This window comes from Staurois parvus, unplaced genomic scaffold (assembly GCF_062004578.1).
Source record: "Staurois parvus isolate SC_StPar_1 unplaced genomic scaffold, SC_StPar_1.0 ptg001405l, whole genome shotgun sequence".
Taxonomy (NCBI): domain Eukaryota; kingdom Metazoa; phylum Chordata; class Amphibia; order Anura; family Ranidae; genus Staurois; species Staurois parvus.
In genome coordinates, this window is record NW_028319201.1 from 36,125 (window position 1) to 51,626 (window position 15,502).

The 15,502-nt window shown below is 47.6% G+C and overlaps 1 protein-coding gene across 1 annotated transcript in view; it reads right to left on the minus strand.

Moving 5' to 3' along the window:
* The window catches only part of LOC149436184 (nesprin-3-like), a 106,490-nt gene that overhangs the window by 35,035 nt on the left and 55,953 nt on the right, over positions 1–15,502 (minus strand). Inside the window, exon 3 of the mRNA XM_089661916.1 lies at positions 5,552–5,724. Coding sequence (XP_089518042.1) covers positions 5,552–5,724 — 173 coding nt within the window. The remainder of the gene's footprint in view (positions 1–5,551; positions 5,725–15,502) is intronic.

Here is a 15,502-nt window from a genome sequence, read left to right on the forward strand (position 1 = left end):
TGTATACAGTCCGGGGGAGGGGGGGACTCACTTCTGGGAGATACTGTATATATATATATACATTGTATACAGTCCGGGGGAGGGGGGGACTCACTTCTGGGGGATACTGTATATATATATACACATTGTATACAGTCCGGGGGAGGGGGGACTCACTTCTGGGGGACACTGTACAGTCCATTTCATCGATACGCCACACAGAGTTACGTGGATTTAAGTCGATCGTTGGAAACTAGCTGGGACGGGAATATCTTTCCTCTGAGCCAATCAGCAGTCTGTGTAGTCTGATCTCTCCGGAAAGCCAAGTCTATTTCACAGAAAAGCTACCAATACAAACCACAGAAATAAACACGAGAATGCTGAAACATTTGTCATTGCAGCAATTTTCTGGTCGCAGTGGTGCGTTATCTGACAGAAATGCCGGGGGGGGGGGGGGGACAAGATTTTTGGCCATGACTGTATACATGATTGCAGTGGATATAAAAAGTCTTCACACCCCTGTTCAAACGTCAGTTTTCTATGGTGTAAAAAAAATTAGACAAAGATAAATCATTTCGGAACGTTTTCTACCTTTAATGTGAACTATAAACTGTACAACTCAATTGAAAAACAAACTGAAATTTTTTAGGGGGGGAAGTAAACATAAAAAACCAAAATACTGTGGTTGCATAAGTGTTCACACCCTCGTAACTGGGTTCAGTTGTTCAAAATGAAGCAATCGCATTCACAATAGTTACACAGGAGTCAGTACACACCCGCCATCATTTAAAGTGCCTCTGATGAACCCCAAATAAAGTTCAGCTGGTCCAGTCGGTCTTTCCTCTCATTTTCTTAGTCGCATCCTACAGCAAAAGCCATGGTCTGCAGAGAGCTTCCAAAACATCAGAGGGATCTCATTGTTACAAGGTATCAGTCAGGATATGGATACAAAAGAATTTTCAAGGCATTAGATATCCCATGGAACACAGTGATAACTGTCATCATCAAGTGGAGAAAAATGTCAACAGTGACATCACCAACAGTGACCTCACCAACAGTGACCTCACCAACAGTGACATCACCAACAGTGACATCACCAACAGTCACATCACCAACAATGACATCACCAACAGTGACATCACCAACAATGACATCACCAAGAACTGGACGTCCCTCCAAAATGGATGAAAAGATGAGAAGAAAACTGGTCTCGGAGGCGGCCAAGAGGCCTACAGCAACATGAAAGGAGCTACAGGAATATCTGACAAGTCCTGGCTGTGTGGTCCATGTGACAACCATCTCCCGTGTTCTTCATATGTCTGGGCTATGGGGTAGAGTGACAAGATGGAAGCCTTACGAAGAAAGCCATCCAAGCCCGGCTAAATTTGGCAAAAACACATCTGAAGTCTCCCAAAAGCATGTGGGGAAATGTGTTCTGGTCTGATGAAACCAAGGCTAGACATTTTGGCCATAATTCCAAAAGATATGTACAACACAGCACATCACCAGAACACCATACCCACCGTGAAGCATGGTGGTGGCAGCATCATGCTTTGGGGCAGCTGGAACTGGGGCCTTAGTCAAGGTGGAGGGAAATATGAAGAGGTCCAAATACCGGTCAATATCGTCACAAAACCTTCAGGCTTCATGAAGAGGAACTTCACCTTTCAGCATGACAACCACCCAAAGCTTACATCCAACCCAACAGAGGAATGGCTTCACCAGAAGAAGAGGAAGGTTTTGGAATGGCCCAGCCAGAGCCCAGACCTGAACCCGATGGAGAATCTGTGGGGGGATCTGAAGAGGGCTGTGCGCAGGAGATGTCCTCGCCATCGGACAGATTTGAGCGGGCAAATATTGTGCCGTGCTGATAGACTCCTCCCCAAAAAGACTGAGCGCCGGAATCACATCCAAAGGGGCTTCAACAAAGGATCAGTGTGAGGGTGTGAACACTTATGCAACCATTTTAGTTTTTTATTTTTACTTCCCCCCACCTAAAAGATCTCAGTTTGTTGTACAGTTTATAGGTCACATGAAAGGTGGAAAAAGTTCTAAAATTAATTACCTTTGTCTCGTTTTTTTTTTTACATCACAGAAACCTGACGTTTTACCCGGGGGGGGGGGGGGGGGGGGGTGTGAAGACTTTTTATATCTGCTGTCTATCTTACTGCAAGAGGGAAAAGCCCTTATTTTAGGAAATTGTTTTCTTTTTAGTTTATTAAACATGATGAATGAATCTGGAAACAAATCGGATGACTTTTTATACACAGTTGCGCTCAAACATTTTCCTCCCCGGGGCAGAAATGCCGACATTTTGGCATTGAGAGTGCAAATCTGACGGATCGTGCCAGAAAACCGTCTTTTATTTAGGATAGTGATGATATGAAGTCAATTATTATCACGTCGTTGTTCGGCTCCTTTTTTTAAATCCTAATGAGAAATTGGATTGGAAATCTCCGCCCCTTGATCGGAAGTCTCCACCCCCTGTATCAGAAGTCTCCACCCCCTGGAATGTTCGGCCTTGGTACAGACACACAAGGTGACACACACACGGGGTACAATGGCAATGAAAGGTTCATTTCCCACATTTGTGGCTTTTTAGATGGCAATTAGTGTCAGTGTATAAATAGTCAGTGAGTTTGTTCGTTCTCATATGAATGCACTGAGCAGGCTAGATACTGAGCCATGGGGAGCAGAAAAGAACTGTCAATAGACCTGCGTAACAAGGCAATGGAATTTTATAAAGATGGAAAAGGATATAAAAAGATATCCAAAGCCTTGACTATGCCAGTCAGTACTGTTCAATCACTTATTAAGAAGTGGAAAATTCGGGGAACCTTTGATACCAAGCCAAGGTCGAGTTGCCAGAAAGAACTCTTTACTGCGCCAATGCCTCAAAAAAGCCCATTTACATTCTGCCTGACCACACCTTGATACACCTCACCGGGGTTTTTTTTTGTGGCATTGGCACAGTAAAGGGTTCTTTCTGGCAACTCAATCATGCAGCTCATTTTTGTTCAAGTATCGTCGTATTGTGCTCCTTATAAAAAAACACACCGTCTCCTGAGGTGACCAGTGGGGGGTTTTCTTTGTATCCCGAACAATTCTCCCGGCAGTTGTGGCTGCAATCATTCTTGCTCTACCTGACCTTGGCTTGCTATCAAAGGATCCCCGAATTTTCCACGTCTTGGGATATCTTTTTGTATCGTTTTCCATCTTTATATAGTTCCATTACCTTGTTACGCAGATCTTTTGACAGTTCTTTTCTGCTCCCCATAGCTCAGTATCTAGCCTGCTCAGTGCATCTATGTGACAGCTAACAAACTCACTGACTATTTATACACAGACACTGATTGCAATGTAAATGTGGGAAATGAACCTTTAATTGTCATTGTACCCTGTGTGTGTCACCTTGTGTGTCTGTACCAAGGCCAAATATTCCAGGGGGCGGAGACTTCTGATCCAGGGGGCGGAGACTTCTGATCCAGGGGCTGGAGACTTCTGATCCATAGGGAGGAGACTTCTGATCCAGGGGGTGGAGACTTCTGATCCATAGGGAGGAGACTTCTGATCCAGGGGCTGGAAACTTCTGATCCATAGGGAGGAGACTTCTGATCCAGGGGGTGGAGACTTCTTATCCAGGTGGTGAAGACTTCTGATCCAGGGGGCGGAGACTTCTGATCCAGGGGGCGGAGACTTCTGATCCAGGGGGCGGAGACTTCTGATCCAGGGGGCGGAGACTTCTGATCCAGGGGGCGGAGACTTCTGATCCAGGGGGCGGAGACTTCTGATCCAGGGGCTGGAGACTTCTGATCCAGGAGCGGATACTTCTGATCCATGGGGTGGAGACTTCTGATCCAGGGGGCGGAGACTTCTGATCCAGGGGCTGGAAACTTCTGATTCATAGGGAGGAGACTTCTGATCCAGGGGGCGGAGACTTCTGATCCAGGGGGCGGAGACTTCTGATCCAGGGGGCGGAGACTTCTGATCCATAGAGAGGAGACTTCTGATCCAGGGGGCAGAGACTTCTGATCCATGGGGAGGAGACTTCTGATCCAGGGGCTGGAGACTTCTGATCCATAGGGAGGAGACTTCTGATCCAGGGGCTGGAAACTTCTGATCCAGGGGGTGGAGACTTCTTATCCAGGTGGTGAAGACTTCTGATCCAGGGGGCAGAGACTTCTGATCCAGGGGGCAGAGACTTCTGATCCAGGGGCTGGAGACTTCTGATCCAGGGGCTGGAGACTTCTGATCCAGGAGCGGATACTTCTGATCCATGGGGTGGAGACTTCTGATCCAGGGGGTGGAGACTTCTGATCCAGGGGGTGGAGACTTCTGATCCAGGGGGCGGAGACTTCTGATCCAGGGGGCGGAGACTTCTGATCCAGGGGCTGGAGACTTCTGATCCAGGGGCTGGAGACTTCTGATCCAGGAGCGGATACTTCTGATCCAGGGGGCAGAGACTTCTGATCCAGGGGCTGGAGACTTCTGATCCAGGGGCTGGAGACTTCTGATCCAGGAGCGGATACTTCTGATCCAGGGGGCAGAGACTTCTGATCCAGGGGCTGGAGACTTCTGATCCAGGGGCTGGAGACTTCTGATCCAGGAGCGGATACTTCTGATCCAGGGGGCAGAGACTTCTGATCCAGGGGCTGGAGACTTCTGATCCAGGGGCTGGAGACTTCTGATCCAGGGGCTGGAGACTTCTGATCCAGGAGCGGATACTTCTGATCCAGGGGGCAGAGAATTCTGATCCAGGGTGCGGAGACTTCTGATCCAGGGGCTGGAGACTTCTGATCCAGGGGCTGGAGACTTCTGATCCAGGGGGCGGAGACTTCTGATCCAGGGGCTGGAGATTTCTGATCCAGGAGCGGAAACTTCGGATCCATGGGGTGGAGACTTCTGATCCAGGGGGCGGAGACTTCTGATCCAGGGGGTGGAGACTTCTGATCCAGGGGGCAGAGACCTCTGATCTAGGCCATTCGGGGGATTTCTGTTCTCATTAGGATTTTCAACGGAGCCAAACAACGATGTGATAATAAACGGCTTCCTATCATCACTATCCTTCAATAAACAACAGATTTTTGGCAGGATCCGTCAGATTTTCAATATCAATGCCAAAATGTCAGCATTTCTGCCAGAGGAGGGAGACTTGTGAGCACGACTATACACAGTGGCTAAATGGTTAGCACTTCTGCATGGCAGTTGGTTCATATCTTAACCACGGCACTACCTGCCTGGAGTTTGCATGTTCTCCCTGTGCCTGTGTGGGTTTCCTCCGGGTACTCTGGTTTCCTCCCACACTCCAAAGACATGCTGGTAGGTTAATTGGCTCCTGTCTAAATTGTCCCTAGTATGTGTATGTATGAATGTGAGTTAGGGACCTTAGATTGTACGCTCCTCGGGGGCGGGGACTGATGTGAATGTACAAAATATATGTAAAGTGATGTGTAAATTGATGGCTATATAAGTACCTGAAATAAATAAATATATATATCAGATTATAAAACAAAATATGTTTGAATTCCCGGTCATACTCTATTCTGATTGGTCCTCGGTATCTCAGCCTCACCTGTGGCAGTGCGTCATGTAGGTGGTGGTTTCCTCAAACATGGACTTCATCTTCCCCAGTTTCACGTGAATCTCATGCTTCTCGTCATCGCTGCTGTCGCCCAGGAGAGCCTCCGCTTTGGTCAGCAGCAGATCTAGGAGGAGCTTCCCGTCCGGCTCCAGGGCACAGATTTTCTGCAGGGAGGAAACAACTCAATTCTAATGCCGGCCATAGACGGGTCAAAAATCGGCCGATTTTGGCACTGTTAGTGGGTTAATTGGTCGGCCGTTTTTCTGGGTTTTGGCACTTTTTTTTATCGGTCAAGTTGGAAAATTTGCGGCCGATTTTGATGATCGGCCGATTTTCCCGACAATGATGGGTAAATTGGCCGATCGTTTTACCGATAAAAAAATCTGCGCATGAGCCGTGACCTGCAAGAAGAAGAAAAAGAAGAAGAAGAAGCAGAAAAAGAAAAGAAGAGGAAAAAGAAGAAGAAGAAAAGAAGAAAAAGAAGAAGAGGAAGAAAAGAAGGAGAAGAAATAGAAGAAGCAGAAAAAGAAGAAAAAGAAGAGGAAGAAAAAGAAGAAGATGAAAAAGAAGAAGGAGAAATAGAAGAAGCAGAAAAAGAAGAAGAAAAAGAAGAAGAGGAAGAAAAAGAAGAATAATAAAAAGAAGAAGAAGTAAAAGAAAAAGAGGAAGAAGAAGTAAAAAAGATGAAAAAGAAGAAAAAGAAAAAGAAGAAGAGGAAGAAAAGAAATAGAAGAGGAAAAAGAAGAAAAAGGAGAAGAAGAAATAGAAGGAGCGGAAGAAAAGAAATAGAAGAGGAAAAAGAAGAAAAAGGAGAAGAAGAAATAGAAGGAGCAGAAAAAGAAGTAGAAAAAAAAGAAAAAGAAGAAGAGGAAGAAAAAGTAGAAGAAATAGAAGAAGCAGAAAAAGAAGAAGAAGAAAAAGAAGAGGAAGAAGAAGAAGAAGAAAAAGAAGATGAAAAAGAAGAAAAAGAAAAAGAAGAAGAGGAAGAAGAAGAAGGAGAAGAGGAAAAAGAAGAAGAATTCCAGTCCGCTATTATATTTTACATGAAAGTCTTGCGGTTGCAACAATGTATCTATTTGTATCCAAATAAAAACACCTGTATCCAAAATGGATACAAATAGATACATTGTTGCGACCGCAAGACTTTCATGTAAAATATAATAGCGGAGCTCTCTGCAGGGACAGACGTAATTATGGGGTTAAATGCCGATTTTTTTTACCGTTGGTGGTAACATCATCCGATCGAACAACCGATTTTTTGGGTGTGACATGAAAACTGAAAACACTAACGTGTTGGTGGAGCATGAAAGCCAAAATATTGGGGCAGCACGGTGGCTAAGTGGTTAGCACTACCCGCCTAGCAGCACTTGTGTCCTTGGTTAAAATCCCACCCGTGGCGCTACCTGCATGGAGTTTGCACATTTCCCCATCCATCTCAGTATACATATCCAACAGGAGACTTTTCCCCATTCAGATTTTTAACCGCTTCCCGACCGCCCTATAGCAGAAATACTGCTACAGGGCGGCATGGGTGCGCAAAATCACATGTATATATATATGTGTGTGATTTTGCATCTCTGGGTAGGGGGCGCCCTATTCACAGATGTCAATCACCGGGTCCTGACCTGTAATTACTCGCCTGTGCCCGGTGATTTCCAACGATCACCAATGGGGAGGAGGACTGTTTTGTCAGCTCGGGCACACTGCACAGCACAGCCATCCAGAGCAGTGTGAGTACAGTGAAGCACACAGACCCCGCCCCCTAGTAAAACACTCCCAGCACACAGTTAACCCTTTGATCGCCCTCGATGTTACCCCCTTCCTGCCCAGTGCCAGTAGTACAGCGTCAGTGCTTTTTATTACCACTGATCACTGTATTGGTGTTACCAAGTCAGTCAGTCCCCCCCCCCCAGTGTCAGAATGCCCCCCCAAGTCCCGCTATAAGTCGCTGAACGCCACCATTACTAGTAAAAAAATAAATCCCCGTATCTATCCCGCCATTTGTAAACGCTATAACTTTCACGTAAACCAATTAATTTACACGTATTGGGATTTTTTTTAGCGAAGACATCAATTTTATTAATTTATGACGAAATTTGATTTGTTACATTTTTTTACTGGATGTGTTTAATAGCAAAAAGTCAGAATTATTTTTTTTTCAAAATTGTCGATTTTTTTTTTTAAGCGCAAAAAATAAAAATCGCACAGGCAATCCAACACCACCGAAAAAAAGCGTAATTTGTGGAGAAAAAAAGACGTACATTTCATTTGGGTGCGGCGTCGCACGACCGCGCAATTGTGAAAGTAACGCAGCACCGTAACACAAAAAATGGTCTGGTCAGGAAGGGGGGGGGGGATCCTCAGGAGGGGGAGGGGTTAAAGTGTTCCTTTCGTTTTTTGCGCAGTGTGTCTGCGCAGTGCGGCGTAAATGGCTGGCGCTATATAAGAACCTGTAATAAATACATTTCAGCAGATTCAGCCCGGGTTCACATACATGCGGTGCGGTATATCGCATGTGATGCGCACAGGAACCGCACCACATTCCCTGCCAATCACATGCGATTTGTGTGCGGTGCCATTGGACCCTTTTTTTGAGTCTGCATTAGAATCGGATCACACGGGTAATCACACCTATGCGATCCGATTCTGCACATCGCACCGTATTTTGCAGACCACTTTCGGGGTGTTGTTAACTTAACATGCACCCGCAGCAGTTCACATGAACGGGGTGTGCGATTCTGAATTCGCACTGAAAACGCTCAGAATTCCACGCCGCGTCGGTGTGAACCCGGGCTGAAAGCTGACATTTAGGTTCCATTTGTGTGACTCCAAAGCCATGTGATTTCCGACCGTGATGCAACTTTGGATGCAACTGTCACATTGGTAACATTAACCCCCTTGGTGCCGACACCTCCCGGCCCTTTAAGGGATTTGAGGCGGGGTTTAGAGTCATGCGACCGCCGTGATTGGCTGTCACAGAGGTCGCACTTACAGGACTTTGGACACAAAGTCGCATGACAAGTTGCAGCCCATGTATTTCAATGGAAGCTGTTCAAACCTATGCGACTTTAAAAAGTTTCCTGCACTGAAAGGTTGCAATCACTGCTGTCATGTGACCCCTTTAAGGGGTTTGTGGTGCTGGGAGGTGGGGTTTAGGGTTTATGTGACCGCCGTGATTGGCTGCCACAGAGGTCGCACTTACAGGACTTTGGACACATAAAGTCGCATCACAAGTTGCAGCCCATGTATTTCAATGGAAGCTGTTCAAAGCTATGCAATTTTAAAAAGTTTCCTCCACAAACAGCATGAAAGTCGCATCTCAACTCCTTGGCGCCGAGCGCACGCAAATATGCAGCCTCTCGCAGCTGGACCTTGGCGCCAAAGGGGCCGCATACTTGCGCACCCATTGTGAATAGAAGATGCAGCGAGAGCCCGCACCCCGCCCACTCCCGGCACATTTATCGGCGTTTCACTGAAAGGTCACGATCGCTACCGCCATGAGACCTCTGTGACAGCCAATCACGGCGGTCGCATGAACCTAAACCCCACCTCCCAGCACCACAAACCCCTTAAAGGGGTCGCATGACAGTAGCGATCGCAACCTTTCAGTGCAGGAAACTTTTTAAAGTCGCATAGGTTTGAACAGCTTCCATTGAAATACATGGGCTGACACTTGTCATGCAACTTTATGTGTCCAAAATCCCATAAGTGCGACCTCTGACAGCCAATCACGGCAGTCGCATGACCCTAAACCCCGCCTCCCAGCGCCACAAACCCCTTAAAGGGCCGGCACCAAGGGGGTTAATGTTACCAATGCGACAGTCGCATCCAAAGTTGCATCAAGGTTGGAAATCACATGGCTTTGGAGTCGCACAAATGGAACCTAAACGTCAGCTTTCATCCCGGGTTCACACCGATGCGATGCGGAATTCTCAGCCTTTTCTGTACAAATTCTGCACTGCGTAACAATCGCACTCCGTTCATGCGAACCGCGGCGGGTGTGTATGTTGGGTCAACAACGCTCCAAAATTGGTCCGCAAAACGCGGTGCGATGTGCAGAATTGGATCGCATAGGTATGAATACCCGTGTGATGCGATTCTAGTGCGGACCCAAAAAAGGGTCCTACGTGGGTTCTGTGTGATCGGCTCCGATCGCGCCGCACACAAATCGCATGGGATCTGCAGGGAATGCGGCGCGGGTCCTGTGCGAATCACATGCGATATACCGCACCGCATGTATGTGAACCCGGGCTGAATATAATGCAATCCGAACATCCGTCAGAGATGTTTTGGCGCGGGGACGGCTCCGGCACTCGGCCAGGTTGTATATTTTGGCGATCCCTGCGTTTTTCCACAGACGCACAACAGGAGCGGAGAGGATGAGAGCGGGAATCCCTCCAATGATCACACAGACGGCAATACAAGGGCGAGGTTCTGACCCGTCCCAGACCAGGGAAAAGGTTGTGGCCGGTGCAGTTCTCTCTGAATGCCACACGTGACGAGGGGGCGCCAACTTCACATGTTTCAAAGCGGTTACACCGATTAAAGGAGAAGCGCCTATCTTTAGTTATTGTTTTAGATTGTAAGCTCTGAGGAGCCGGGCCCTCGGGCCCCTCAGGTATTCACTTGTGTTGTCATTGTACCGTCCGCCCTCACGCTGTACAGCGCCACGCAAACTGTCAGCGCCATAGAAATCCTGTATAATAATGATTATTTATTCTGCATTCCACAGAGCAGGATCTATTGACAAAGGTAATCTTCCCTCCCCCCGGGGGCGGGGCTCATTCACACCAGTGGGGGGGGGGGTAGCGATTTATTACTGTACGCTGAGACAAGAATGAAGGCCGGCGCATGTCTGTGCGATCTTCTGTGCCGCAATGCAGAGAGTCACATGGAAGTGTAAAACCAGAAGATAGACAACAAGCAATGCAACTTCATGTTCCAGCACGTGACATCACGCATCCACGCCACATGTCAGTGCGCATGTGATGTGAATGAGCCCCGAGGCCCCTCTATCATGGGCGTACCGTGCTCGCATGTCATGTGAATGAGCCCCGAGGCCCCTCCATCACGGGCGTACCGTGCTCGCATGTCATGTGAATGAGCCCCGAGGCCCCTCCATCACGGGCGTACCGTGCTCGCATGTCATGTGAATGAGCCCCGAGGCCCCTCCCTCACGGGCGTACCGTGCTCGCATGTCATGTGAATGAGCCCCGAGGCCCCTCCATCACGGGCGTACCGTGCTCGCATGTCATGTGAATGAGCCCCGAGGCCCCTCCATCACGGGCGTACCGTGCTCGCATGTCATGTGAATGAGCCCCGAGGCCCCTCCATCACGGGCGTACCGTGCTCGCATGTCATGTGAATGAGCCCCGAGGCCCCTCCATCACGGGCGTACCGTGCTCGCATGTCATGTGAATGAGCCCCGAGGCCCCTCCATCACGGGCGTACCGTGCTCGCATGTCATGTGAATGAGCCCCGAGGCCCCTCCATCACGGGCGTACCGTGCTCGCATGTCATGTGAATGAGCCCCGAGGCCCCTCCATCACGGGCGTACCGTGCTCGCATGTCATGTGAATGAGCCCCGAGGCCCCTCCATCACGGGCGTACCGTGCTCGCATGTCATGTGAATGAGCCCCGAGGCCCCTCCATCACGGGCGTACCGTGCTCGCATGTCATGTGAATGAGCCCCGAGGCCCCTCCATCACGGGCGTACCGTGCTCGCATGTGATGTGAATGAGCCCCGAGGCCCCTCCATTACGGGCGTACCGTGCTCGCATGTGATGTGAATGAGCCCCGTGGCCCCTCCATTACGGGCGTACCGTGCTCGCATGTGATGTGAATGAGCCCCGAGGCCCCTCTATTACGGGCGTACCGTGCTCGCATGTCATGTGAATGAGCCCCGGGGCCCCTCCATCACGGGCGTACCGTGCTCGCATGTCATGTGAATGAGCCCCGAGGCCCCTCTATTACGGGCGTACCGTGCTCGCATGTGATGTGAATGAGCCCCGAGGCCCCTCTATTACGGGCGTACCGTGGTTTTCATCAGTTCAGTCACCTTTTTTCCAAGAAAAAACATCAGTTCACATCAGTTTTGCATCTATTTTTATCCGTTTACATCCATTTTTGGCAGTTTTTGTCCCTTTGCATCTGTTTTTCATCCAATTTCATCCGTTTACATCTGGTTTTCGTCTGTTTACATCCGTTTTGTCCATCTACATCCATTTTGTATCTGCTTTTCATCCAATTTCATCTGTTTACATCTGGTTTTCAGCAGTTTACATCCATTTACATCCATTTTGTCCGTTTACATCAGTTTTTGTCCAATTACATGTTTTTCGTCCGTTTACATCCGTATTTCATTCGTTCACATCCGTTTTTGTCCATTTACATCCGTTTATCGCAGTTTTGTCTCTTTAAATCTGTTTTCATCCGTTTACATTCGTTTTTGACTGTTTATATCCATTTTTCATCCATTTACATCATTATTGTCAGTTTACATCTGTTTTTGTCCATCTACATCCATTTTTCATCCATTTTTCATCCATTTACATCCGTTTTTCTTGCAGTTTTTGTCCCTTTACATCCGTTTGTCCATTTACAATCCGTTTTTTGTCTGTTTATATCTGTTTTTCATCCAATTTCATCCGTTTACATCTGTTTTTCATCTGTTTACATCCGTTTTTCATCCATTTAAATCCGTTTTTGGCAGTTTTTGTCCCTTTACATCCGTTTTGTCCATTTACAATCCGTTTTTCGTCTGTTTACATCCGGTTTGTCCCTTTGCATCCGTTTTTGTCCAATTACATGTGTTTTTTTGTCCGTTTGCATCTGTTTTTTGTCCATTTTCATCCATTCACATTCATTTTTGTCAGTTTACATCCATTTATAGCAGTTTTTGTCCCCTTACATCCGTTTTTACCATTTACATCTGTTTTTCGTCCGTTTACATCTGTTTTTGTCTGTTTACATCCATTTTTCATCCATTTACATCCATTTTCGTCTGTTTACATCAGTTTTTGTCCATCTACATCCATTTTTAATCCAATTTCATCCGTTTATATCCGTTTTTCGTCCATTTACATCCATTTTAGTCCGTTTACATCTGTTTGTGTCCGTTGTCCATTTACATCCGTTTTTGTCCAATTACATCTGTTTTTCGTCAGTTTACATCCGTTTTTAGTCCGATTTAATCCGTTTTTTGTCAGTTTTTGTCCCTTTACATCCGTTTTTGTCCAATTACATCTGTTTTTCATTCATTTACATCCGATTTCATCAATTTACATCCGTTTTTGTCCGTTTACATCCATTTATAGCAGTTTTTGTCCCTTTACATCTGTTTTTGCTATTTACATCTGTTTTTTGTCAGTTTACATCCGTTTTTGTCCATTTACATTCATTTTTCATATGTTTACGTCCGTTTTTCATCCATCTTCATCCATTTACATCTGTTTTTTGGCTACTTACATTAGTTTATGTCTGTTTACATCAGTTTTTGTCATTCGCTTTTAGTCCATTTACATCCGTTTGTGTCAGTTTTTGTCCATTTACATCCATTTTTTGTCTGTTTACATCAGTTTTTGTCCGTTTACATTCGCTTTTGGTCCATTTACATCCGTTTGTGTCACTTTTTGTCCATTTACATCCAATTTTTGTCTGTTTACATCCATTTTTAGTCCAATTTTGTCCGTTAACAACCTTTTTTCATCCATTCCGTTTTTTTAACAGAAGAAAAATAGGTTATTCTTCCGTTAAAAAAAAACGGACGTTAACGGATGCGGACATTAACATTTTTCTCCATCCGTTTTTGTCCATTTACATCCATTTTTCATCGGTTCAGTCATGTTTAAAAAAACAAAAACAAAACGGGCAAGTTTACATCCGCTTTTTCATCCTTTTTCATCCGTTTTTTGATCCGTTTTCATCCATTAATTCATCCGTTTACATCTGTTTTTCATCCGTTTACATCCGTTTTTTCATCCGTTTTCAACCGTTTATTCATCCATTTACATCCGTTTTAATCCGTTTATTCATTCGTTTTGTGATCCGTTTACATGTGTTTTTAGTCATCAGCTGTCAACGGGGTTCAAATATTTTTAAAAATGGCGTGGGGGTCCCCCCTCCATCCATACCAAGCCCTTCGGATCTAGTTTGGATTTTGAGGGGAACCCCAACGCCAAACTTTTTTTCAAATGGCGTGGGGGTCCCCCCCAAAATCCACATCAGACCCTTATCCAAACATGCAGCCCGGCAGGTATGGAAAGGGGGGGGATGAGCGAGTGCCCCCCCCCCCCCTCCTGAACCATACCAGGTCACATGCCACCTGAAAAAAAAACAAAGGCTCCGCTCCTGCCGTCTGCCTGCTCCGCTGGCTTGACAGTTCTTAACCCCTCGCCTGCCAGGCACTTCTACCCCCTTCCTTACCAGGCCAATTTCCAGCTTTCAGTGCTATCACACTTTGAATGACAATTGCGCGGTCATGCAACATTGTACCCATATGACATTTTTATCATTTTTTTCTCACAAATAGAGCTTTCTTTTGGTGGTATTTAATCGCGGCTGGACACTTTACTTTTTGCGCTATAAACAAACAAAGTGCAAAAAAATTTGAAAAAAAAAGTTTCTTTGTTTCTATTATAACATTTTTCAAACAGGTAATTTTTCTCCTGATGTGCGTTGATGAGGCAGCACTGATGGGCACTAATAGGCGGCATTGATGGGCACTGATAGACAGCACTGATAGGCGGCACTAATGAGGTGTCACGGATAGACAGCACTGATAGGTGGCACTGACTAGCGGCACTGCTAGGCATTGACTGGGACAACTGCTGGGCACTGACTGGCAGCACTGCTGGGCTACACTGATGGGCACTGGTGGGCACAGGTGGGTGGTACTGGTGGGCACAGGTGGGTGGCACTGGTGGGCACAGGTGGGACAAGGTGGGTGGTACTGGTGGGCACAGGTGGGTGGCACAGGAGGGTGCACTGCTGGGCACTGGTGGGTGGCACCGGTGGGCACAGGTGGGTGGTACTGGTGGGCACAGGTGGGTGGCACAGGTGGGTGGCACTGCTGGGCACAGGTGGGTGGCACAGGTGGGTGGCACTGCTGGGCACAGGTGGGTGGCACTGCTGGGCACAGGTGGGTGGCACAGGTGGATGGCACTGCTGGGCACAGGTGGGTGGCACTGCTGGGCACAGGTGGGTGGCACAGGTGGGTGGCACTGCTGGGCACAGGTGGGTGGCACAGGTGGGTGGCACTGCTGGGCACCGATCATCAGGGCACTGATGATCGGTGCGGATCCCCGCTCTGACAACTGCTGGTTCTCGGCAGTACTTTCCTCACGCATGAGGAAAGTGCAGCCGAGAACCAGCAATTGCATTTCCCGGTGATCAGCGTGTCATTGGACACAGCTGATCACGTGGTAAAAGGCCGCTGTGATTGGCCGTTTACCACATCACGTGATCAGCTGTGTCTGTAGGACGCAGCGATCACAGAAATCAGCGGGTGCGCGCCCCCGGGGGCATGCAGGAGAGTGCGATTTGGGAGGACGTCACATGACGCCCTCCCAGAACTGGCCGGCCGCAGTGTAGCCGTCATTCGGCTACCTGCGGTTGGCAAGTAGTTAAATATGTAAGGGGTGGGGCCATCATGTATGTCACCGGATTCTCCCCCACCACAGGGGTGCTTGTGACATCATCGGTCCAGTGTAGCCACATGACCATACAGGGCGCCCCCTACAGTATGGGTGCGGTGTGCCATGCAGATCCTACGGTTGCAGGTAGAGGAGGATAACTGAAAGGTCCTTGCCCTGCAGGGGTGTGTGCGGTCCCTGAGAATGTCCTCCGTGATCGCCTCTTCTCTGACAACTGATGTTATCAAAGTTCGCACTTTGGACATGAAGCTGCAAGTCTCTCCTGGCGAGGAATGGGAGGAACGCCGCG